The 21,757-nt window shown below is 41.3% G+C and overlaps 13 protein-coding genes across 13 annotated transcripts; 5 read left to right on the top strand and 8 right to left on the bottom strand.

Annotated features, from left to right (window-relative positions):
- Nucleotides 1-29: 29 nt before the first annotated feature.
- WALSEDRAFT_31909 (hypothetical protein) lies at nucleotides 30-2,258 on the bottom strand. The gene is made up of 6 exons (XM_006957343.1): nucleotides 1,730-2,258; nucleotides 1,613-1,676; nucleotides 1,543-1,565; nucleotides 1,382-1,495; nucleotides 435-1,336; nucleotides 30-389 (listed from the first exon to the last, which is right to left on the bottom strand). Exons 1-6 carry the CDS (start codon nucleotides 2,219-2,221, stop codon nucleotides 137-139), a joined length of 1,848 nt encoding a protein of 615 aa, XP_006957405.1. The 5' UTR covers nucleotides 2,222-2,258; the 3' UTR covers nucleotides 30-136.
- Nucleotides 2,259-2,573: 315 nt separating this feature from the next.
- WALSEDRAFT_63376 (alpha/beta-hydrolase) lies at nucleotides 2,574-3,416 on the top strand (the record flags this gene model as incomplete). The annotated part of the gene is made up of 3 exons (XM_006957342.1): nucleotides 2,574-2,808; nucleotides 2,854-3,285; nucleotides 3,334-3,416. The coding sequence occupies 3 exons, from the start codon at nucleotides 2,574-2,576 to the stop codon at nucleotides 3,414-3,416; spliced, it is 750 nt and encodes a 249-aa protein (XP_006957404.1).
- A 294-nt stretch (nucleotides 3,417-3,710) lies between these two features.
- On the top strand, nucleotides 3,711-6,475 carry WALSEDRAFT_36827 (Het-C-domain-containing protein). Its single transcript, XM_006957341.1, has 5 exons — nucleotides 3,711-3,774; nucleotides 3,821-3,861; nucleotides 3,908-4,016; nucleotides 4,169-5,558; nucleotides 5,603-6,475. The coding sequence occupies exons 1-5, from the start codon at nucleotides 3,731-3,733 to the stop codon at nucleotides 6,440-6,442; spliced, it is 2,424 nt and encodes an 807-aa protein (XP_006957403.1). The 5' UTR covers nucleotides 3,711-3,730; the 3' UTR covers nucleotides 6,443-6,475.
- Nucleotides 6,476-6,521: 46 nt separating this feature from the next.
- Nucleotides 6,522-8,699, top strand: WALSEDRAFT_68174 (hypothetical protein). Its single transcript, XM_006957340.1, has 4 exons — nucleotides 6,522-6,778; nucleotides 6,828-7,194; nucleotides 7,548-8,337; nucleotides 8,385-8,699. The coding sequence occupies exons 1-4, from the start codon at nucleotides 6,534-6,536 to the stop codon at nucleotides 8,399-8,401; spliced, it is 1,419 nt and encodes a 472-aa protein (XP_006957402.1). The 5' UTR covers nucleotides 6,522-6,533; the 3' UTR covers nucleotides 8,402-8,699.
- A 58-nt stretch (nucleotides 8,700-8,757) lies between these two features.
- WALSEDRAFT_56878 (hypothetical protein) lies at nucleotides 8,758-10,668 on the bottom strand (the record flags this gene model as incomplete). Its single annotated transcript, XM_006957339.1, has 4 exons — nucleotides 10,623-10,668; nucleotides 10,471-10,572; nucleotides 9,779-10,424; nucleotides 8,758-9,730 (listed from the first exon to the last, which is right to left on the bottom strand). Coding segments are annotated over exons 3-4 (1,572 nt in total), but the record flags the coding sequence as incomplete, so codon positions are not given.
- Nucleotides 10,244-10,767, bottom strand: WALSEDRAFT_36824 (RING/U-box; the record flags this gene model as incomplete). The annotated part of the gene is made up of 3 exons (XM_006957338.1): nucleotides 10,244-10,424; nucleotides 10,471-10,572; nucleotides 10,623-10,767. 3 exons carry the CDS (start codon nucleotides 10,765-10,767, stop codon nucleotides 10,414-10,416), a joined length of 258 nt encoding a protein of 85 aa, XP_006957400.1. The 3' UTR covers nucleotides 10,244-10,413.
- Nucleotides 10,768-10,793: 26 nt separating this feature from the next.
- WALSEDRAFT_68171 (hypothetical protein) lies at nucleotides 10,794-11,556 on the bottom strand (the record flags this gene model as incomplete). The annotated part of the gene is made up of 2 exons (XM_006957337.1): nucleotides 10,794-11,435; nucleotides 11,545-11,556. The coding sequence occupies 2 exons, from the start codon at nucleotides 11,554-11,556 to the stop codon at nucleotides 10,794-10,796; spliced, it is 654 nt and encodes a 217-aa protein (XP_006957399.1).
- Nucleotides 11,557-11,694: 138 nt separating this feature from the next.
- Nucleotides 11,695-13,198, top strand: WALSEDRAFT_16718 (L-gulonolactone/D-arabinono-1,4-lactone oxidase; the record flags this gene model as incomplete). The annotated part of the gene is made up of 2 exons (XM_006957106.1): nucleotides 11,695-11,973; nucleotides 12,023-13,198. 2 exons carry the CDS (start codon nucleotides 11,695-11,697, stop codon nucleotides 13,196-13,198), a joined length of 1,455 nt encoding a protein of 484 aa, XP_006957168.1.
- A 59-nt stretch (nucleotides 13,199-13,257) lies between these two features.
- WALSEDRAFT_31908 (malate dehydrogenase) lies at nucleotides 13,258-14,478 on the bottom strand. The gene is made up of 4 exons (XM_006957336.1): nucleotides 14,452-14,478; nucleotides 14,341-14,401; nucleotides 14,239-14,297; nucleotides 13,258-14,192 (listed from the first exon to the last, which is right to left on the bottom strand). Exons 1-4 carry the CDS (start codon nucleotides 14,458-14,460, stop codon nucleotides 13,320-13,322), a joined length of 1,002 nt encoding a protein of 333 aa, XP_006957398.1. The 5' UTR covers nucleotides 14,461-14,478; the 3' UTR covers nucleotides 13,258-13,319.
- A 205-nt stretch (nucleotides 14,479-14,683) lies between these two features.
- On the bottom strand, nucleotides 14,684-20,117 carry WALSEDRAFT_59913 (actin-like ATPase domain-containing protein). The gene is made up of 5 exons (XM_006957333.1): nucleotides 19,932-20,117; nucleotides 18,090-19,887; nucleotides 16,867-18,040; nucleotides 15,878-16,821; nucleotides 14,684-15,834 (listed from the first exon to the last, which is right to left on the bottom strand). Exons 3-5 carry the CDS (start codon nucleotides 17,329-17,331, stop codon nucleotides 14,724-14,726), a joined length of 2,520 nt encoding a protein of 839 aa, XP_006957395.1. The 5' UTR covers nucleotides 17,332-18,040; nucleotides 18,090-19,887; nucleotides 19,932-20,117; the 3' UTR covers nucleotides 14,684-14,723.
- WALSEDRAFT_68167 (transcription factor Tfb4) lies at nucleotides 16,867-20,112 on the top strand. Its single transcript, XM_006957335.1, has 3 exons — nucleotides 16,867-18,040; nucleotides 18,090-19,887; nucleotides 19,932-20,112. The coding sequence occupies exons 1-2, from the start codon at nucleotides 17,359-17,361 to the stop codon at nucleotides 18,224-18,226; spliced, it is 819 nt and encodes a 272-aa protein (XP_006957397.1). The 5' UTR covers nucleotides 16,867-17,358; the 3' UTR covers nucleotides 18,227-19,887; nucleotides 19,932-20,112.
- Nucleotides 18,239-20,117, bottom strand: WALSEDRAFT_36811 (riboflavin synthase domain-like protein). The gene is made up of 2 exons (XM_006957334.1): nucleotides 19,932-20,117; nucleotides 18,239-19,887 (listed from the first exon to the last, which is right to left on the bottom strand). Exons 1-2 carry the CDS (start codon nucleotides 20,109-20,111, stop codon nucleotides 18,286-18,288), a joined length of 1,782 nt encoding a protein of 593 aa, XP_006957396.1. The 5' UTR covers nucleotides 20,112-20,117; the 3' UTR covers nucleotides 18,239-18,285.
- Nucleotides 20,118-20,422: 305 nt separating this feature from the next.
- On the bottom strand, nucleotides 20,423-21,334 carry WALSEDRAFT_56872 (hypothetical protein; the record flags this gene model as incomplete). The annotated part of the gene is made up of 2 exons (XM_006957332.1): nucleotides 20,423-21,177; nucleotides 21,226-21,334. The coding sequence occupies 2 exons, from the start codon at nucleotides 21,332-21,334 to the stop codon at nucleotides 20,423-20,425; spliced, it is 864 nt and encodes a 287-aa protein (XP_006957394.1).
- Between the last annotated feature and the right edge of the window lie 423 nt (nucleotides 21,335-21,757).

Raw genomic sequence — 21,757 nt, 5'->3', positions numbered from 1 at the left:
GTTAAGTCGAAATAAAATGTCAAATTAAATTAAATGAGTGACAAAAATGAACGAGTATATTATGTGAATAGTATTGTAACTTGTATAGCAACGTGTACGGCAACGTGTGTGGTATTATATTATCAGCGAAGGGTATTTACCCAACCCAATGAGATGTTGGCGAGTCAACCATGCGTGCTTTGATATCATATCCGATACGCTTCTGGCGAATCGCAACTGAGCGATGGAATTTGGTATTTGTGCCTCTGATTGTTCTGTGGTGACCTAAATTTGGCGCAAGTCTCTTACGGTATTTGCCCTTCTCGTCTTGGTATATCTCACGAAGAGGCCAGAGTTCCAGGATCCACCAGCCTTTGGATAAATTAAGATAGTCGTGATGAGGACATAACCTATTGTTTTGTTAGGGCTTCCTTGTATCACTGATGTTCACTTACGAGTCATAGTAATCCTCTTGAGCTTCTGAAAATGTTCTGCGAGGGTTGTCCTGAGTTGGTAGCTCTGGGTAGCCCTCTGGTGGATTTTCTACAGCTGGTGGGCGACGAGTGACGAACGGATAGAGAGTCTTGAGATCAAGACCATAGTAGTCGAGTAAGTCAGTCTGGAAAAGAAGACCTGTGTCACACTTGAAAGCCTGTCTGAGCATCCATCTGAGAGGAATGCGTGCCAAAGAGTGTCTGGTATCATTTGGTACAGCTCCACCGCCGACATCTGCATGACAACCCATGAAAAAGACTTCCTTGACTTTAGTTTCTGATAGATCCTCCTTATCTTGGAGTTCGAAGAGCATCTCAAACTGAGCTTGGATTTCAGGGTTGAATGCATCGACACTGCTATCATCTTCACCCTTAGATTTTTGGGTGTGTTTACGAAGTTGTCTGATAGTCTTCATGATTTCTTTGCGCTTTCTCTCGACAGCTTTCTTTGAATCTTCCTCTGTGTCGTGTGTTTCATGTGCGATATCTTCTTCTTCGACTTCATTGATATCACCGAAAGTTGGCCTGAGCTTCTCTTTACGGCGTTGTAGAAGACCCTCACGAACTTCCATTTCTTCTGAGCGCACCCAGTGCCCAGCCTTAAACTTAGCTCTGTGTTCATCTAATGCGACAGCATGGCAGAATTGCTTGACGGCGTTGTTTGATTTGTGGAATGGTAAATCGCGTGGAATGAAACCAATAGAGGAAACAGAGTCCCATGCACCTATCCAGTGGATATTTACTTTTATTGAGAATGTTTCTTTAAAGAGAGAGCTCATTTTCCATCCATCATCTGAATTGTCCTTGTACATCCGGTATGCAAATGGGATTTGTTCGCGGTTACCTTTTGGAAGAAGACCAACCTAGGATTTATTAGAGCGGCTTATTTGTAAATACTGTAGTCTCACCTTCTGAAGCATACCTGCCAACCCACGAGCACTGTATGCACCTCTTGAAAAGCCAACCATACAGATTTTGTCACCTTGCGTATAGTTTTCCATTAAAAATGCATATGCATCGCGCTAAATTTGCCGGTTAAATGAGTGATTTGTTTAATGGATTGTCTCACAATATGATGTCCTAAACCAGAACCTACAATTCTGTCAACTATGTTATTTAAAGGTAATGCTTCAGCCTACCGATTGTCATATCACCGATCTCACTGAGTTTTGTCGTAATAGGATTAGCAGAGCGTGTGGTTACCTAAACATGAAATCAGAATTGTCTCATTTTGTTGACTTAGAATATCAACGAACATAAGTACCCAAACCAGCTTGGTAGTAAACAAGCTGCTTAGACGGCTCATCTTTTTTTAAGCACCTGAAGAAACGGACAACGTTGGAGTTATCGCCGTCAAACTGATCGCCAGTACCATCAAGACAGAGAATGATAGTACGTCCAGAAGGTCCTTTCTTGGTATTTCTCACAGCATGCATGTAGCTAGGATAATACTGTCCTTGAAATAGACCAACATCTTCGACGCCGCCCTTCCCGTCTCTTCCAATTGGACTGTCCATATTTGAACCTCTTCTTTCAGGGTATGTACCACTAGGGGAAGCAGTATACGCTCTATTAGCCTCGGTAGTATCTACTATTAGATTAGATTTGCTGCCTTCCTCCTGAGTTGGCTCATGGAATTCACCCTCTTGGACTTCGACTGAGTCATGGAGAGGAAGATTAAGAGTGCTAGAGCTGTCATGCTTGTGCAGCTTCTGCTGTGGTACAGAAAGCCTCTCAATTGCCGACATGTTTTGGTTTTTCTTAAAGTTCGCGTAAATGAATTGGGAGCTAAAGCGCAAACCTTATTCAGCAAAGGAATGTAAATTAAACAAATTATTTGATAAAGAATTTTTGTTCTATTTATAAATACGAAAAAAATAAACTAAATTCTCAATTGTAACCGAGATTCTAACATCTTATCTAGCACAATTGTAGTATATCCATTACTCGGCTGCTCCAATACCCACAAATTATTATCCCTTATTTCTGAGGTATCTATTCATCGAACTATAGACTGTCTCAGTTATTCTGAAACCCGTCGATGACGACATCTTCTCTTGAGTTATCCACTCACCTTCTCTGGAAACGACAACCATCACTATGTCATCTGCCTGCTGTTCTATCCCACCAGTTATTGATCAAACAAACTACAAACCAAAAGGAACATATGAGAAAGTTGGCCATTTTGAAAAGGCTTACGTAACAGGTCCTTCTGATGCTCACACGGTCCTTCTGGGCATCTACGATATCTTTGGTTATTTTAACCAAACTCTTCAAGGCGCCGATATTCTGGCTGATAAGGGCTACCGTGTTGTTCTTCCTGATTTCTTCCGAGGTATGTCTTCCTTTGTTTAAGTTGAACGATCTCACAGACATTCAGGCAAACCATTCCCACTCGAGAAATTCCCACCAAGCAACGATAAAGATAAGAAAGAATTGGGTGATTTCTTTGCTACTATCGCATCCCCATCAGCTCGTATCCCAGAGTTGCTTAATCTTTCAAACGAATTACGCCAGAAGCACAGCAAATTGGGACTTGTTGGATATTGTTGGGGTGCAGCTATTGCTTTGAATGCATCTACTCAGGATATCAAACTATTTGACGCTGTTGCTGTACTTCATCCAGCTATGCTTGATGCCGGAGTAGTTGAAAAAGTGAAAACACCAATTGGTTTCTTCCCATCTAAAGATGAAGACGGTGCAGAGGTTGACAAGGTCATCAAAATTCTAAGCTCCAATGAATTTAAAGAGAAGAACGCATATCAACATTTCAAATCCGAGAAGTCAATTCACGGCTTCGCTGCAGCAAGATGTAAGTAACGAAAATGTACCAATGTTTTAATCTAACACAAACACTTAGCAAACCTCAAAGACGAAGAGGCTAAAGAAATTTACAAGGAAGCATACGAGCGTCTGACAGATTTCTTCAAGAAGGCACTCTAACAGTGAATTAATAATGAATGTAACTTCGAATTTGATTTTAACGCTCAATTATTGTGCTGATACTTGTAAAGATAAAGTGTCTCCCCACGCCGTTTGTTTGTCTCATTTTTCAGCGCACAATGACAATTCTCTGGTTAATTCTGTGATGGGAAGTATAATCAATATATTATGAAGTTCTTAAATACTTTATATTAACCAATTAGACTACTTTTTATTGACAATTTTCACTTTCACGTCTTGGCCTCATCGCCTCAATCATTCCTTATCATTTGAACATGATATCTAAATACGCAATTCTAATAATTTTAATATTGATGCTAATCGCACCTTCCGTACAAGCATTTGGTGCTGGTAATATGTCCGTATATCTTGTACAGCTTGAAAATATCTCACGAGACCTGTAGCCCATCCTATGCTAACGTAGAAGGAAAAGCTTTTAGACATGGTAAGCTATTCTACTTGGCAGTAAACACAGAATTAAACCCTTAAAGGTGATATCACGGATTCCATCGGAGACCTCTACAAGAAAGCTGGCGGTGGATTGCTAGCGGCTGTCACGAGGTCTAAATTCTCGTCTTTAGATATTAAAAGGGTTTATTTGTGGGTACTATAGTAATTTCCTAGTGCTCTTTCTTAATAATTGATATAGTGGTGTGAGTTCTAATGTCTTCTCTGACGTTGTTTCTGATAAACTACTTAGAATTGGGTTAGTTAATAAGGATTTCTAGATATATCTTCTAACACAGTTCTAAGTTACGTGATTACTCACAAGCATTCGATACCGCTGCACTCTCTAAAGTAGACAAACAAACAATCCTCAATGTCGTTATGGTTTTGTCTTTCCTTGCATTCGGTTATGCAACCGACGAGTTCGAAGTCACAGAAGAAAGGATTGGTGTTTATCTCCCTACAGAGCACATCGACAACCCAAAGGGATACGCAGAAGGCGAGGATGCAAGGCGATATGATCGCAGACTTCGTCCACCCGTAGACCCTCATGAATTAGATATCGACCCACATACTGGAATGAAGAATTATATCGCAAACGAGCGCGTCTGCGAAACTTCAACGGCGTTAGTCCGTCGTCGTATTCGTGAATGTATTGAATATGGTAGAAGATACAAAAGTTCAAAGAATAGTTCGGACGAGCACGAAGCTCTTAGATTGCTTGGCTGTGCTATGCACACCTTAGAGGATTTCCCAGCGCACTCTAACTTCGCTGAAGTATACCTCTACAAGCTTGGACATAGAAATGTGTTCCCCCACGTTGGTGATAACGTTAGAATACGCGCTCCAAATGGCGAGCACGTTCCACCTATTGTCACAGGATCCTTTGGTGGTATGGATTTCATGGCTAGTGTCCTCGGTGAAGCTGGTGATCACCTTTCCTCTGCCTCAGTAAACGATCTCAATGATGAGGTCAAGCGTGCAACAGCAAAGTCACGTGAAGGTCCGGGAGGTGGTGGCAATTCAGCGATCGACAATCTTCGTGATTTGATATTCCAACTCGATGGATACACTTCAAAGCTCCCAAAGAGCAGATCTTTAGGTGGTGGAAATGGATCTGGTTCTCTTAATAGGGATTTTGAAGATCTTAGCCATTTGAGATCATCTTCTCGCGCACCTGAACAAATGTCCCCACAGGAGTTACATGCAACACTTTGGAAGATCCTTTCATTCCGTGACAGAATCTCAAAAACAATTGAGGCAACAATTGACAAAATACCTGGGTTGAATGCGTTAGTGGAGAAGATTTCCAACTCAGTCGCTGTCTTCATTTACTCTACTTTAGAACCATTTATGGCTCCATTGGTTATGCAAGCAAAGGAGACAATCGGTAAGGGTTCAAAAGAAATCCTCACAAGACAAGATCAATTGGAAGTATACAATGATCCAAATTGCTCAGATCCTACTCATAGTGGTCTTTCAAAAGATCATTTCGATCATTTGCTTAACAATCCTTGTGGTAATCTTGCTAGAATTATCCTTGTGCACTCCACCAAACTCATTGTAGAGGCATGGGGCAATAACGACAATCCAGATAGGATTATTGATGATATACTTCAATGTATCCATCATCCGTACTTTGCCGATGAGGGTCGCAGCAAAATTCAAACTGAAATGGGTGAATTCATGAGAAAGGTTAGTGACAAGCGAGTTAATGATATTTCTGACACCTTAAATAGTGGGTCAAGGCACAAGGTCCAAAAATTGATCAAATAGAACATGGATTGTCTAAGGAGTCCTGTAGAAAGCAATCCAACAAGGTGCACTCACATGTCCATACCGTTAATGACCCCACACTTGAAGGTCAGCAAGGTGTGAATGCATTAACCAGCGGCGGATTATGGGGTTTAGATAACACTAATGCACGCCAAGATGACACTGGAAAGTCATCTATCATGGACTCGATGGCTAACTTAGGACTAGGAGGGAACAAAAAGAGTGATATTGATTCTAGGCCACCTCCGTCGCCAATGCATAGTCGACCACCGCAAAGCCAAGCATCACATTCGCCATATCAATCTCATGCGCCTTCTCATGCACCACCTTCACATTCTCCATACCAGTCACATCAATCACATGCGTCTTCGCATTCTCCATACCAAAGTCATACACCTTCACATGCACCACCTTCACACTCACCATACCAGTCCCACTCTGGCGGACCAGGATTTCCTATGGCCGATGTAGCTGGTGGTTACGGCAGACAAGTATCCAAGCCACCAACACCACCTGGTCGCCACACGCCTTACAGACCATACCCAGAAACTGCATCAATTCCTAGTCCAGGTTTTGGTGGTCCTGGCCCTGGTCCAGGTGGATATGCTCCTCCGATGCCATATGGAATGCCAAGTGCACAAATGCCTGGCACTGGCTATGGAAGTGGCCCTGGTCCTGGTATGTATAGCCCACCACCTCCAATGCAATCCCCATATGGTGGATACCCTCAACAGCCTCCATATGGTGGCCATCATGGATATCCAGGCAACCACGGTGGATATCCAGGTGGAGGATGGCATTAAATTGTAAACCTCTTCATTTTATACTTTTTATTTGAAAATTGTTTGTTTGTTTAGTTATGACGTCCACCATTATTTGATAAAGGTTTTCAAAATGAACGTAGGTATAATGAAATTGCCTGATGATATTCTCAGCAGAGTAATGTTTTATGAGCCGGAATTATCACAAACTTGCAGAAAGCTTTGGGCTCTAGGTAGAGCGTACCGAGATGCTATAGTTGGGCCACATGCGCCAACGAAAGTGAAAATTAATGAACAAAAGGTGTATTATCAAAACCTAAAAAGGTTTCTTGATAACTTTAAAATTCTAGCTGAATCCTCTAAAGTAGATTATACGAAGTATGTTTGTTATATAACATTATAAACAAACGTTAAGACATCAGCATAGGTCAATCAGAATACACTTTTTGGGTAATAGAAACAACTGTCCAGCAAAAACCTCTGAATACATACAAAGAACACTTAAATTATTGCCTTTATTTTGGAATCTCCAGGAATTGGCTATACAGTTCGATTATGTAAATGATATTACGCGTCTATTGACCTACATGCCACGTTTACGTAGTTTACATCTCGGTGTTAGAATTTTCACACATATGGTGGAGTTCGTGGGTATGTTGACAACACATTGCCCTAAGCTCATCAATATTGTTATCTCGATTAGGGTGTTCGAGGGCGAAAGTAACGTATGGGATGACATACGATTCAAACAATTGAATGATTTCTTGAATGGTCTTAGTAAGAACATTGGTAGAGTACGCTTCGTTGTGTTCAAGTATATAATACACTTTATGAATTACAAGCAAGAATATTGTTTAGTTTACGAAAGAGATGCTATAGCTTTGCACGTTGTTGGAGAGCAAGGGAAAAAGGAATCAATTATAAACTTACTATCTAATTAGCATATCTAAACTTCTAATTAATTTTTTTTTTATCGAAATTTAGTCATTTAGTCATTTAGACCCACATTATTCTCTCTTATCGCGATAAATTAGCGGATGAGAACGCGGAGTAGTACACGAAAACTAGTAAATGACGGAATTTTAAATATAGACAATTATGATGTTGGTCGTGGCGTTTTCCATAGACACTGCTTAACCTCTATTAGGTTCCTATACTATATAGACCATACAAGGATCCACTGAGCATACTACCCAATGAGATAATAGAACTACTATTCGACCACCTTTGTCACGATGAGAGAGGAGTTCTTAGTGCAAAAGAGCTTCGATTAGTCAATAAAGCGTGGTTCATCGCGATTTCAACAAATTACGTATATAAGAACAAGTTTAGTCTATCAGATAGAGATTTCTTAACTGCAAATTACACAGAGACTCAGATGGAAATAATAAAACGGCGGCTAAGCCGTCATATAGAGAGATGTGCATACATAAGATCAATTGAGATTGATGTACATCAATACAATCGGAATTTTCTCCGGGATTTCTTCTTTAATGCTATAGATAAAAATCAATCAAAACCGTTCGAAACTGTAGTAGTAAATTACCACGGTGGTCCATTTAACAGCGAAAAGAAAGGATTTTTAATGACGATAACTGAAAGTGTTCTGAATTTGAACGCTAAGGATTTAATACTTAACAATTATTCTAAAATCGTCGGTAAACGTGAAACAGAAATTAGTCATTTGAGTTTATTCGAAGGGAATTTAATACTCAAAAATTGGAGATTGAAAGGTGATCCTGAATGCTTGGTTTCATCTTTCGCTAAATCTATAGACTTACATGGTTTTGATGTTGATGGAAAATCTTCACAATTCTCAGATAGATCGGAGATGTCATTGAGTTTTCTAGTAAACTGTCCTCAGTTGGTGCACCTAAAGATGGATAATAGTAACTTCTTTATGGACAGCCTCGTTATTAAGTACTTTGATGAGAATCGTTATTTAAAAAGTAAATTAATTCTACCAAAATTAACACAACTTGAGTTCACGAATGTGGTTAATCTAGATCTGTTCTTTAAAATGTCAAAAACTGAACAGCTTGATAGTATTTCAATAAAAGATTCAATTTTTCAATTTCACAAAGAGAACTATATATTTCTATCGAAAGTTACCCATTTAAGTATCTCAAATTGTCAAAACACGGACGAAGATTTTATTGTTACATTATTTTTGTCCAATTTACCCAGATTAAAAACCCTAATTATCGAAAATTCCCCTTCATTCAGTGATCCAATTTTATCAAAAGTTAGAGATTACAAGGTTAAAAATGTTGTAATAAAATGATTTTGATGTACAAAGTATTAGATATCCTATTAGTTGAAACAAAAAAGAAAAAAAAAAATTAATTAGTTGTCGTGTTTGATGCTATTGTATGCCACATATTCCTTTCCTGTGCGACATGTTGTTCTAACATACCTTTCAGTCTCGCAACTGAATAACTGCTATTGCTATTAGTTGGGAAAGTAGGTGAAGAAGATGGTCGCTGTTTGAGTCTATTAGGAGACTTTGAGCTTCCGCCAGCTGATTTGTTATATCCATAGCCACCATTACCAAATCCACCACCGTAACCATATACAGCTACACCAACGCCATTGGCGTAAACTGGATCAAAGCTATTCGGTGTCGTCGGGCTAGGTGATGGCAAAGTTTCAGCTCTCATTCTGGTTAATTTTGGAAGGTTTGACAGTTTATTGCGTAAACCATTCATGATTTGATTCGCTTGTGATGGTCTGGCGAAATAAGTTTCCGATGATATACCAGTCGCCCATGAATTTGAATTCATACCTTGCGACAACTGCATTTGACCTTGAGTTGCAGACGAATTATGAGTCGATTTATTAGTATCTGGTGAGAGTAGATTGTAATCCTGACGATGATGCTCTTGACGACCTTTCAATTTATTGTCAACTTCTTTATGTGTAGATTGGTATAATTCTAAAGCGGGTGGTTTATTCCGTCTTTCTATAGTTGAAGATTTCAAATTTGGTATTGAAGAATGACTCGTCTTCTTTGAGAGTTGTCTAGATAGTATAGGTAGTGGTGGTGACTCCAAGACATTGTTATCTTGCTCGGATAGAAGTGGTGTTGAAAGTGATTTACGTATTGTTGAAGTACGTTTTTGGTATGCCGTTGTGTTATTTGATACAGGTAATGGGTTTAATGTTATTGGCTTTACGTCCACAGCTGACCCTGTTCCAATAGGGAAATCTATATGGTTAACGTGATTAACGTCAACTGAAATGGTCGGTTTCGGCCTAGATAATGAGAGAGAGCTTTTCCTGCGTGTCATCTGTGGTGTTCTCGTACTTGTAGTACTTGCATGACGATGTCTAAAGAGAGTAAGTGGGCTGTAACCAAATAATAGTGTCAAAACACACCTAGAACTACTGCTATTACCATTAAATGGATCAGTGTTGAGGAAGTTTGACTTGGATTTATTGGTTGGCGTGTTCTCATCACCGAAACTTGCGTTGATAGCTTTGTAAAGTATATCATGTCTGAAGTCGACGCTATTGTTGTCTTTAACATCGACTGATTCAGACTTCAAACTGGAGTATATAATGTCATCTGTTGATACTGACTTTGGCTTGATTCTAAACATCAAGTCTTCAGTTGATATAGGTTTGATATGGTTTAATTTGTATATTAAGCTGTTATTAGATACACTATCTGATTGAGTACGTTGTCTGGTATGTATAGGTATAAGTTTCTCAGATTCCAAGCTCGAAGATAACGGACTATCCAAGTTACGGAATTCAATAGCGCCTTTATTATGATTTTTGCGGTTTAAATTACGCAATCTTCTCTTCTCTACGCTCTTCTCTATAGATTTTGATAATGTGGGGATGTCAACGAGCTCTTCTACCGACGTTTTGACATATTTTGAATTAAAATTAAAATTTAATAAATAATTATTATACGTAGATTTAGCAGATTTAAAAGATTTATCGTCTGACGTCGTCGTCGTCGTCGACATGATGGCGGTTGGTGCACAAGATGGTATAGTAGATCTTCATTGAGTTTCTACAGAAGATATTAAAGTTTGTAGTGTAAAGTTAGTATTACCTACCCCATTGCTGTCTATCCATAGGACACTGTCCTTTTGAGGACTCCAAGGAGAGCCATTTGAGTATACAATGCATGTGGAAGGTATGATTACACTTTCCCCATACTAACTTATTGTTAGTTTATCTCAATAGATCTCCTATAACTCCTACTAACTCAATGGACAGTCATCACCGGGTAGACTGCAATTTGGACAGCTATTATCTAAGTAGTTCTGGCAAATACCACATAAGTCTTCAACGTCACAGCCATCCCACTTCCAATGACTGAATGTACGCCATTCGTTTATTTTTACTCTCATTTAGATATTGATAAGACGCGTTTGTCTTAGAAAAATTCATTAAAGTTGGTATCAAAATAATTTACTGTCGGTATAGATATATTATCTGCTATGCCATTGAAAATATCATCATTTAGGATGTCATTTGTGAAATAACTCATCGGTAATCTTCCTTCGTGGGTAGAAGACGATGGTTGTTGATTTTCCAACAATAAATCTTCGTCTGTTGGTTTATTAGCTATTGCCTCATTAGTGTATAATGGTCTCGCATCTTTGACCGCCTTTTTGTGGACCTTCTTCTTGTCCTGCCAGAGTGAGGCCGCGTATTTGAACCTCGCCTGGTATGGTGTATCAGGCTGTTCATCTTTCAGCTTCGCTAGGGTAGTTTGCATGTGTCTATTGTAATCACTGTTAGCTCTTGGCACGTCAATGTCAAAATTATCGCCAGCTTGTTCTTCTAGCTGTGCGGAAATTTCAATTGATTGTCTTAATTCATATAGAATATCATTCAAATCCCTCTGCGCATTCTCGAATGCCTTAGTTTGGAGAATGTCTTTACGTACTTTCACGTTCTCACCATACTCCCTTTGAGTCAATTGCAATCTCGTTGTCCAAGAACGCGCAGCTGCTTTAAACCTATGTCCATAGCTGATATATCCATGAGATTGCTTCAACTCTGCTAGTACTATCTTTAGGAATAAATTATAAGGAGACAACTTCCTTGTGTTTTCTTTGTTTTTATGTTTCGCTGGTAAGATGCTCAAATTACGTACAGATAAGACATTCTAATTCACTCACGCATGATGACATTTGAATAGAGAGAAACGCATGAATTATTTCATTATATATATTACTATAAAAGCAATGCAGCTTATTAGCAATCACGCAATATAATATTTTATTTCACATTTTTGTCTTCTCTTCTTTCTTAGCTGCTATTATAGAAGAATGGGAAGGTTGTCTAATATTCCAGTAGAAGAACTAAACAATAGGATCGACGGATTATCAATTTCTAATGGTTCAATAGAAAACTGGGCTAAGACCTTTGTGGCGACACCTCAACGAATATTTCAACCGAATATTATAGAAGACGTAGAATACATTATAGAAGCAGCGTTTAGACAACAAATCAGAGTCAAACCAGTCGGTGTTTGGCACTCTCCCAGCGATCTGAGTTGTTCGGATGAGTGGATGATAAGGATGCATAAACTAGCTGGTGTTATCAATGTATGACAGATTTATATAAACTAATATACACCTTTTAACGTTTTCATAGGTAGACACCACTAACCGTCAAGTAACTGTTTATTCTGGTACACTTCTGAGAGAAATAAACGAGAAACTTGAGGAAAATAACCTAGCAATGCCAATTTTAGGATCTATATCAGATCAAACTATAGCAGGTTGCCTCGCAACTGCCACACACGGTTCGGGAATACAATACCGATCCATGTCCAGTTATGTCCGGTCACTCAGTTTATTGTTATCTAATGGTGATATCGTTGAATGTTCAGATACATCACATAATGATCTATTCAACGCAACTTTATGCTCTTTAGGTGCTACAGGTGTTATCCTAACAATTACACTATCAGTTGATGAGAAATTCAACTTGCACGAGATTGTCATGCCGCTCAGTTTCGATGATTACATGAGCAGTGAAGCTGAATGGTTAGAAAGATGGTATACAGCACCATTTGTGAAAGCATTCTGGGTTCCACAAGCTAACGGTATATCATTATCTCAATCATACAAATCATTCTCAGATGTCTTCTCAACTGGGAATACTCTCGGTGGCTTTCTATTCAGTTTGGTGCTCCAACCACTCCTTTTAGTTAAGAAATACATACCAATGATCGCCCCACTTATAAGCAATCTCGCTTGGAGATACCTTTTCGGAAGTTACTCGCAGAGGGTTGACAAAAGTTTCAATGTGTTCAACATGGATTGCGGATTATTACAATATACAACAGAATGGTCCGTGCCTTTAAGTAAAGGATATAAATGTCTTTTGGAACTCAACGAATGGCTCAAATATGAGAATGATGTTGATTTCCCTTTGGAAATACGTGTCGCAAAATCTGATGATATATTCTTATCACCTGCGAACAAAATCACACCATACGGTCAAGAGTCTCACTACCTATGGATTGGTGTGATAAAGTACAAACCATACAATTGTAAAGTGAGATATAGGAAAACGTTTAGAAAGTTTGAAGATATACTTAGAAAATACAACGGTAGAGCTCATTGGGCGAAGCATTCAACACAGACACCTCAGGAAGTTGGTGAAAAATACCCTCTCTTGAATAAATACTTGGATGTGATAAAGACATATGACGAAGAGGGAATGTTTATAAACCCATTCGTAGAGAGACACTTGATAAGTGAGAAGAATGATAATAATAGTAGAGATTTCAAAAGCTATCAAGTAGAATCACATGGATTTTGAACGTTTGTAGAGATACCTTAATATACACTAGGTAGAGCGTTCTGAATTTGTACATTAAAAACATTATCACTGAAAGTAACATTCATGCTAATACTTCGTAACATCGTTTACACATTTAAATTTACAATTGGCTCTTTCCGAAACCAACACCCTTAACGATAGATTGGTCTAATTCTGGGAGAGCGTCTTGGAGGAGACGCTTCTCGTAGTCGTTGAGTTGACCAAGTGGGAGAACCTTTTCGATACCTTGCTTACCAAGTTGAACAGAGACAGAGAAGTAAGCCAATTCCTTGCCGATTTCATTCTTGATAGAGTCACCACCTTGTAATTCAGGGAGGTAAACGTATGATTGGATGACAGATGGTTTACCACCGTAGACAGCGTCAAGGACGGCATTGAGGAATTTAGCACCTGCGTAGGCCATTGAGAGGGTAGCTGAACCAGCACCATCCTTTGCCTTGACAACTTCATCACCACCGAACTGAATTCTGTTGATGAGCTTGTCGAGAGTCTCACCTTGAATGTCTACAGCTGGCTTAGATTGACTGATGAGTGGTATAATAGTCTTTCCTGAGTGACCACCAACGACTGGAATCTTGTATTGAGGAGCTTGGTTTGGCTTTCCAACGACTTCAGCGACGAACTTGCTAGCTCTAACGATATCGAGGGTAGTAACACCGAAGACCTTCTTTGGATCGAAGACACCCTTAGACTTTAATGTCTCAACGAAGACAGGAACGGTAGAGTTTACTGGGTTTGAGACAACACCGATGATTGCGTCAGGAGCGTAATCAGCGATACCAGTAGCGAGGTCACGACAGATGGATGCGTTGATCTTGAACAAGTCGTCTCTGGTCATACCTGGCTTACGTGGTACACCGGCTGGGATGATGACGATCTTTGCACCAGTGAGTGCTTGCTTCAAACCATCGTTGTCCTTGGTGTATCCGTTTACGACGGCTGTACCGTCCAAGTGTGACAAGTCAGCTGCTACCTGTTAGTCTGTTAGTAGAGTGCTGTTATGTTATAATTATACCGACACCGTAGACGGATGGTGCGACATCGAAGAGAGCGACTTCACCAATGTGTGGGTTTTGAGCTGTAGAGAGTCAATTGGATATCCTAGTGAACTTATAGCTTACCGGTTAAGAGTGAGAGTGGTTGTCCAATACCACCACCGGCACCGCAAATTGCTGCTTTAATCTGAAGTGAATTCTTAGAGAGTCTTCTACAAAAATACTAGAAAAACCTACTAATGACATTTTTCGTTTTCGTTGTTTAAGTTCAAGAAATAATTACTCCCCACTGAAAGTCAATTTAAAATCCAGCGGTTTCTATAACATCACACGTGCCCCAAACAAACCGGATTTTCTAATATACCGCGATTATATTAGTATTTATCGCATTTTTATACACATATCTTCTTTTTACCCTTTCACGCCTCTTTCCGTTAATCTCCACAGTCGCTATCATATGAACAACATTCCGACGTTTAATTAAATAATGCATATATATATATATTAGATCAAAGTTCTTCATGTCTGTGCTTATCATGTGTTTCTTCACCCTTCTCTGCCTCCTTCGTGCTTGTTTTTTCTTCTTCGGTCGAGCTGCTTGTCGCACTTTCCGATGTGGTGGACTTTTCGGTCGCGCTGGAAGTTGGCGTCGAGCTTGCACTCTCAGTCGACGTCTTCTTCGCTGGCTTTCTGTTTGTCAATTCCATAAAGATATCCTGCACGCTTCTTCCTGCCTTTTCGAGCTCAGACGCATTATACGCACCCTCCTCCCATGGCTTTGCAGCCTCATCTTTGCGCATTAATGGTCTCAGCCAGTTTTCTGTCTTGAAGAGGTGTGCTTCGAAGTCATCAATCTCCTTGAATGTGTACCTCGACTCATCAGTCGTCGTGAGGTTTTTGCGTGCCTGTTGGAGGAAGGTCCTTCCAGCAAACAAAGCCTTTTGCAAATCTCCCAAAGCAGCTGCCTTCACTTGTTGCTTCTTCAGACGCTCCTTGATTGGGGTTTCGAGAGATGATATCTTGCTGGCGACTTCTTGGATTTGCTCGAGAGTGGCTGACCATCCCTCGCTATCTACCCATTCGAGAGCTTCACTGTGAGCTTTTTTGAGTTCCTCCAATTCATGCGCTTGTGTAACATTGTGGAATGCACCAAATTTCTCCTCATCATTCGCGAGAACGTCTTTCAAGACATATAATCTACTCTCTAAACCATTGAAGGATTCTTCACGGAGTGCTTTCAATTTTTCTGCATAGTTCAACTTTGTAAGCTTTTCAATTGATGCACCTTTCGCGTCGACTGTCATTGGGTGGAGTGAGACTGGCAAGCTACTAATATCGAGTTTGATTCTCTTCTCTTCTGGTGGTGAAGCTTGCTCTGTTGTTGCATTTGCGTTACCGCTGAACCACTCCTTCAACTTACCGGTCAAACCCTCGCTCGAAGCTGGAGCAGGTACGACCAAGTCTGCACCGACTGGGAATACCAACGAAAACGCAGTTTGTTCAACTGTCAATTCAGCTCTGACTTGAGATGCGATTGCTTCGTCGTAACTCAAGTTGATATCCTGAAGAGCTTCTTCGACACCTTTCAATGTGAGTTGCATATATGGTGCTTTTTGGTCACTAGGATGGTTAGTCTAAGCAAATAAAGAAAACTGATACTCACGCTGGTACAGAATTTGCTGTGTATTGCACAATAACCTCTGTGTCTTTTGGAGGCAAAACGAGTGTTTTATTAACTGGCAAGGAATCACCTTCAATCCATAAAGGTGTAGTGGAGCCATTTTCGAGAGCCTCCATTGAGAAGTCACTAGCATCATTAACAACAAACGGTTTGGTGCGGAAAGACTTGCTGAATGTCGCACCGTAGAATGCGGCACCGAGGACGGCACTCTCGTCAGCATTAACCGAAGTGCTGATCTTTTCATCACCAACGTCACTTCTGACATGGGATTGAATGACTGGAATGCGGGAAGCACCTCCGGTGAGAATGACCGAGTTGACGGAGTTGATATCCCGTCCTGTCTTCTTGAGAACCTCACCGATTGGGGCTGACCATCTGTGTTCGTATTCGCTTATAGCTGCCTTAAATTCATCCCTGCTAACTTTGGTTTTGAAGTCTAACTCATCATGAAGACCCTCAATCGTAGATTGTGCTTCAGTGTTAGCGCTGAGAATGTGCTTCACACGACCAGCTTCAACGAGTAACTTGTTCCATGCACGCTTGTTCTCTCTCCACGATTTATCCAACTTGTGTTGTTTTTCGAATGCGTTTGCGAGAATTTCACGAAGACGGTGGTCGAGGTCTACACCACCGACACCACTATCGTAGGCAGTACCGATGACGTTAATAACTGTTGTATTCTGGTTGTTGCCAAAGCGCTTCTTTGGTGGTGCTACTGAGCTAATCTCTAACAAAGTTGCCGATAACGAGGATGCACCTGCGTCATAGATAATATAGCTCGAAGGAGTGGCATCGAAAGCGCGTGTCATCGCGTAATTTACTGCTACGGCAGTACCATCGTTGATGAGAGCAATTGGTTGTAATGACGAGAGGTTGACAGCGTCGAGAATTGCTTGACGTTCGTAGCTGGAATAGTAAGGTGGGAGCTAAGGTAGTTTAGACGCGCGTAAATACGTGAACAAAGAACTCACAGCTAATACTACATCCTTGATAGCTTCTCCTGCTTCATTTTCGGCAAGTTGCTTGGCATATTGAAACTGCATCGCGAGTAGTTCTTCGACAGTGAAGCTGTCTGTAGGTGTGTGTAGAGCCAGAGTACCTCTATCAGTTGGTGACCATTTTGCGGCGCTCCATATGCTGTTCCAGCGAGAAAAGGAGTCAGAATGCTCTGACTTCCCGAGAAGCAGTTTGAGGTTAGAGAAGCTGCTTTCAGGGTTTCTATTACTATTCTGCAAAGCTTGTTTACCGAAGAGCCTCTCTGTATTCTTAAATCCGACGGTGGATTGCAACTTCCGTGAGCTGTCCTTATCCAGCACAACATCGAGATTTCCGGAACCGATGAGGCCAATTTTAATAGAGTCGCTACCGAGGTCTAAGCTTAGAATAGCTGCGTAGACGCTAGCGACTATCGCGAGTAAAATGATAGACACTCTCATCGACGTATAACTTAGAAAGCTACTGTCATGTCAGCTAACCATCTGAGTTTGGTGGCAGATATAAAAAATAAAAATCTAAATTTGAACGTTATAAAGCAGCTTTTAGTTTTTATCAATGCCCATTTGTCTAATTCTGACCTAAATAGCGCGTCTATACACATCAACACTAGCATTTTGTTAGATACCCAGGAGGATGATATCGGCTTTGGGGATATCAGCGAGCGCTTTATACGATACGTCAATAACTATTACGTTGGATGCAGGAATGATGTTAGTACTGCCTCGAGTACGCTTGCCAGCACACTCGCTCAGTCTCTCTGCCACGTAAATAGGAAAATCGTACAAGAGTCAAAGTCGACTTTCCGGATTCTCGTCGTTGCGGCATCAGACGACGTACCTCCAGAGTACGTCAGCTTGATGAACAGCATCTTCGCAGCCCAGAAAAGCAAAATTGTCATAGACGTAGTACAAATATACAACTGCAACACTATTTTCCTACAGCAGGCCGCGCACCTGACTGGAGGCAACTTCATACAAGCCACAGACCCAGAAAGCCTGGTGCAGTACCTCATTATGGCTTTCCTTCCGTCTCAGCCGCTCAGAGCTCGCTTAGTCCAGCCTCGCTCCGATAAGGTTGACTTCCGGGCCGCCTGCTTCTGCCACAAACGCATAGTAGACATTGCTTACATATGCTCCGTCTGTCTTAGTAGTACGTCGTATCGTATACTTTAACATTTGATTTTACTCACCAATTTTAGTCTTCTGCCAGCCACCACAGCGATGTTCAACTTGCAATAGCGTCTTTCCAGCCAAGACGCTGCAGAAATTCACTGGAAGCTTACAGACACACTCACATGCTCCATTCCAACCATCCAGTTTGAGGGAATCACTGTAACATCCTTTGTTTGTACATTATGCATTGCATTATAATTATTTTATACATTTTCTATAAAGTTACCAGCATTCTTCTACGATTCTGCCCTGTTTTTCGAGTTGCTCAACTGTATGCATTGCTGTCTCATTTGGTATATTCTCTAAACGCTCTATGATTGATCCAATGGCCTTCTTAACAGCTTTCGGCATCTGGCCTGAACTACCACTTATAAAAAGGTATCCGGCACGTTCGATGAGCCAATTATACACCCTCTTACCATCTTTCTGAAGGATATGCTGTACATATTCTTTATTTCCCTCTTTGTCGTCACGACTGTGTGCAATTTTATAGACCAGTTCGTCGCTCTTGTTGAATTCCTCAGCGTAGAGCTCATCCATGGCTGACATTCTGCATCCAAAGTAGAGTGCTGTGTGGGATGCGCCCATAGCTTTTCTTTTCTGTACTAGTGCACGCATAGGTGCTACGCCAGTACCTGGACCGACGAGCAGAAGTGGCTTGTTGGGGTCCTTCGGCGCATGAATTGTGCCCTCCTCGACAGATATGTCGATGGTAGCACCTTCAGCGAGGCTCTCTATCCATGTGCTACAAACGCCTTGACGGGGTTTGACCAATTTCGTCTTGTACTTCACTAGTGCGACGCAAAGCTCAATTTTAGTGGGATGTAAACCAGCAATACTGAATTTACGAGGGCGCATAACGCTAAATACATCGAGAATGTATTCCACAGGTACGCGTACACTCTTGAAATCAGCCAGTACTTCAGCAGCTGTCCTTCGCACGCGTGTGCAATATTCGAACAAATCGTCAGCACCCTCGACACTGAGAAATTCCCTCAGGCGGTCCTTTTCGAGATTATTGCTAGTGAAATGGGCGAGGAATTCAAAAAATGTCGTACGGGGTACACTGAATGGCGATAAAGAGTATGTGAGTAATGACCGGATTGTCGTTGGACGATTGATGTATTCTTGTAGCCGGTGTGGGACAGTACCAGTTAGCTTCAGAGGTGTATCAGCGTGGGTTTCCCATCTAAGCAAACGAATGAGCTCGTCGACTGCATCTGGATTGTTGGATGGCGTGAGAACTGCAACATCCCCAGCGTCGTATGTGAGCGAAGGAGGTTTGTCAAGAATAATGTGGCGAACATCTTGCCACCACTCTTCGCTTGTTATCCTGTCGCTGCGCCTGAGTGTGCATTGATGGCTACCTTCAACAGCTGTCGGCTTGTCATCCTTCACTTGTGCTTCTTCACCTGGCAAGAAACGTAATCCCACTCGCGGTGCAGGCAAGTAGTCATCTGGAAGACGTTCTAAACCATCTCTGAGTGGACAAACAACTTGCAAGGCCTCAAAGAGACCTTTCGACCATGGGAGGAACACCCCATCGAAGCCCATGTAATGTCTTTCATCGCCATCTCCGCGCGGGACAAGCATCTGTGCGCCCAAACTCTGCAAGCGTCTGCTGAGTGATTTCGCAGCCCAATTGAACCTCGCATAGCCAGAATCTCCCAGACCGAATACAGCGAAAGTGAGATCTTCTAAAAGGTCAGCCGGAAGCGTGCTATTTAGTAGTAGACGCCAGAGAGGACGGAATGACTTGTTGTGTTCTCCGTTCCCGGTTGTGGAAACGACGAAAATGACGATGGGGGAGTTAAGGAGAGTGTTCTTAAGGGATGTTAGTAGTGTTTAGCCCTATGTGTTATACCCACCACATCAAAATCCTCTACATCGTAGACATGCACCATCCAGCGCCAGCGTTCGGCTTCTCTGTGCAGCCGCTCAGCTATGTCCTGTGCATTCCCCGTCTCCGTGGAGTACACGATTACCAATTCCCGTTCATCTGCGTCGTCCAATCCGAGATTCTTTATCTGATCATCGAGATAAGTCATCAAGGGGCATTCAAGGGGCGTGTAAAGGGATAAAACAACTTTTGTAGTATTTTTTATCTAGCCATTAGAGGCTTAATAGGAGTAAAAAATATCTTACGAAATACCGCCCAATGACGAAATCCGCTATGAAGATGACAAAGATGCTGAATATGCCGTTCTTCAAATTCTGAAGATGAAGGTGACGTAAGGTAGAATTGGGGTGAGTGAATTGAAAAATTAGCAACCAAATCGCTGATACCCACAGTTAAGACCCAGTGGGTAAGTTTTTCAGCCCTCTCTAAACACCCTATTAAATCTAAATCAATATGCATTTAGCTGATTACAAAAACTAAAGACGTAAAAATGGTCGTCAAACTATATATTACTACGCTTCTGGATATCGTTCTGTCTGAATCTGATATAAGTATGTTGCCAGTCGGTGAAGGACTGAATTGAGCTTCCACGCGCGTCGCAGTAGCGGAAATCTGGGGAGTAAACGTAGAGGTTTTGCTCTCTTCGTCATTTTGTAGACTCGTTGTACTCATTTCTATTTCATCCGCCTCGAGTGTACTGACTGAAAATTCTGCCTTGGCATCTAGACTTTCGAAAGTATATGGTGGACTGATGCAGGTTTGGTTACCATCATCGCTACTCTCATAGCCGTTCACACCATAGAGTATTAGTGACCTCACCTGGACAGTCCATTTACCCGGCTCGGTTGAATTGTGCCAACCCCAGTAATAAGGTGCAGTAAAGTTGTTATTGTCAAGACACAATCTCGTTGATGTGTCGTTTACCGCCTTATCGTCTATAGAATAGATGCTGGATGAACGTTTTGTCAAATCAACTGAACGTCTACCTGATTGGGATGAGCGGTATGACCGAGATTGAGTTCCAGGGGGTAAGTCGATAGTGTAGGGTGTCGACTTTGTGTCTATGTCGTCCGGAAAAAGACGTGCGAGCGTGCCGTTTGGTTGTTGTGATGGCGATTCCCCAGATGGGGCGATCAGTCTAGCGAGTGTGTAGTCGAACCTAACGAGATTGCTGTCCGACTGATTTAGAGTGTATCCCCATTCGAAAGGAGCGTCTGTAGGGGATTTGTTAGGAAGAGTCTTTTATATGAGGATAGACGCACTGAAGGGAATGCTAGGTGGTACACCTATGATAACCTCCTGTGGAGGAGTTATCACCTCAGCTATTGCTAAGCATGATAGTAGGATAGCCGTGTATAGCGCTATAAACATCGTGGTGGCGTGAAACAAGGTAGAGACAAGCAAAAGACAGTCGCGTCGATTTTGTCAGAAGGCCAAGTGACAAACTCTGAAATCTTGCCAAGAAGCTATTAAAGGGGTTTTGTATTATATTTTATGCGCCCCGGTGCGTGAATAGAGTTTGAATTACGTAGATCGCCGGGATTTGAAGGTGATTGACAGACGAATGTACTGAATGATCGGCTACCAAATAAGTTGTGCAAACAATAAAAAACGATGAATAAGTAAAAATTTTCAAATATATTTAACCAAAATCTAGCGAAAAAGGCTCTTCTTATTCAGAACTTTGATGAGCTAAATATCGCCTCTAGAAAATGAATGATAGACGGCATAAAATCATCGAATGAGAGCGAAATAGGTTAGGTTATCTCCCTTTGCTTTGTATTTGTAGGCTAT

This window comes from Wallemia mellicola (assembly GCF_000263375.1).
Source record: "Wallemia mellicola CBS 633.66 unplaced genomic scaffold WALSEscaffold_5, whole genome shotgun sequence".
In the NCBI taxonomy this organism is placed as follows: domain Eukaryota; kingdom Fungi; phylum Basidiomycota; class Wallemiomycetes; order Wallemiales; family Wallemiaceae; genus Wallemia; species Wallemia mellicola.
Note: the sequence above shows the minus strand (reverse complement) of the source record. Positions and strands in the feature narration are given on the sequence as shown.

Coding starts and splice junctions, on each gene's coding strand:
- WALSEDRAFT_31908 (XM_006957336.1), bottom strand. Junction 14,298..14,340: donor ACCACTCTCACTCTTAACCG/GTAAGCTATAAG, acceptor GACTCTCTACAG/CTCAAAACCCACACATTGGT. Junction 14,193..14,238: donor TCGCACCATCCGTCTACGGT/GTCGGTATAATT, acceptor ACAGACTAACAG/GTAGCAGCTGACTTGTCACA.
- WALSEDRAFT_59913 (XM_006957333.1), bottom strand. CDS start 17,331: ATGAGAGTGTCTATCATTTTACTCGCGATAGTCGCTAGCGTCTACGCA. Junction 16,822..16,866: donor TCAAGGATGTAGTATTAGCT/GTGAGTTCTTTG, acceptor AAACTACCTTAG/CTCCCACCTTACTATTCCAG. Junction 15,835..15,877: donor ACAGCAAATTCTGTACCAGC/GTGAGTATCAGT, acceptor TAACCATCCTAG/TGACCAAAAAGCACCATATA.
- WALSEDRAFT_68167 (XM_006957335.1), top strand. CDS start 17,359: ATGTCAGCTAACCATCTGAGTTTGGTGGCAGATATAAAAAATAAAAAT. Junction 18,041..18,089: donor ATGCTCCGTCTGTCTTAGTA/GTACGTCGTATC, acceptor CACCAATTTTAG/TCTTCTGCCAGCCACCACAG.
- WALSEDRAFT_68174 (XM_006957340.1), top strand. CDS start 6,534: ATGAACGTAGGTATAATGAAATTGCCTGATGATATTCTCAGCAGAGTA. Junction 6,779..6,827: donor TCTAAAGTAGATTATACGAA/GTATGTTTGTTA, acceptor ACATCAGCATAG/GTCAATCAGAATACACTTTT. Junction 7,195..7,547: donor TTAGTAAGAACATTGGTAGA/GTACGCTTCGTT, acceptor AACCTCTATTAG/GTTCCTATACTATATAGACC.
- WALSEDRAFT_36811 (XM_006957334.1), bottom strand. CDS start 20,111: ATGACTTATCTCGATGATCAGATAAAGAATCTCGGATTGGACGACGCA. Junction 19,888..19,931: donor ATGTAGAGGATTTTGATGTG/GTGGGTATAACA, acceptor ACATCCCTTAAG/AACACTCTCCTTAACTCCCC.
- WALSEDRAFT_36827 (XM_006957341.1), top strand. CDS start 3,731: ATGCTAATCGCACCTTCCGTACAAGCATTTGGTGCTGGTAATAT. Junction 4,017..4,168: donor GATATTAAAAGGGTTTATTT/GTGGGTACTATA, acceptor ACACAGTTCTAA/GTTACGTGATTACTCACAAG. Junction 5,559..5,602: donor TGGGTGAATTCATGAGAAAG/GTTAGTGACAAG, acceptor CACCTTAAATAG/TGGGTCAAGGCACAAGGTCC.
- WALSEDRAFT_31909 (XM_006957343.1), bottom strand. CDS start 2,221: ATGTCGGCAATTGAGAGGCTTTCTGTACCACAGCAGAAGCTGCACAAG. Junction 1,677..1,729: donor AAGCTGGTTTGGGTACTTAT/GTTCGTTGATAT, acceptor TTTCATGTTTAG/GTAACCACACGCTCTGCTAA. Junction 390..434: donor CAAGAGGATTACTATGACTC/GTAAGTGAACAT, acceptor ACAAAACAATAG/GTTATGTCCTCATCACGACT.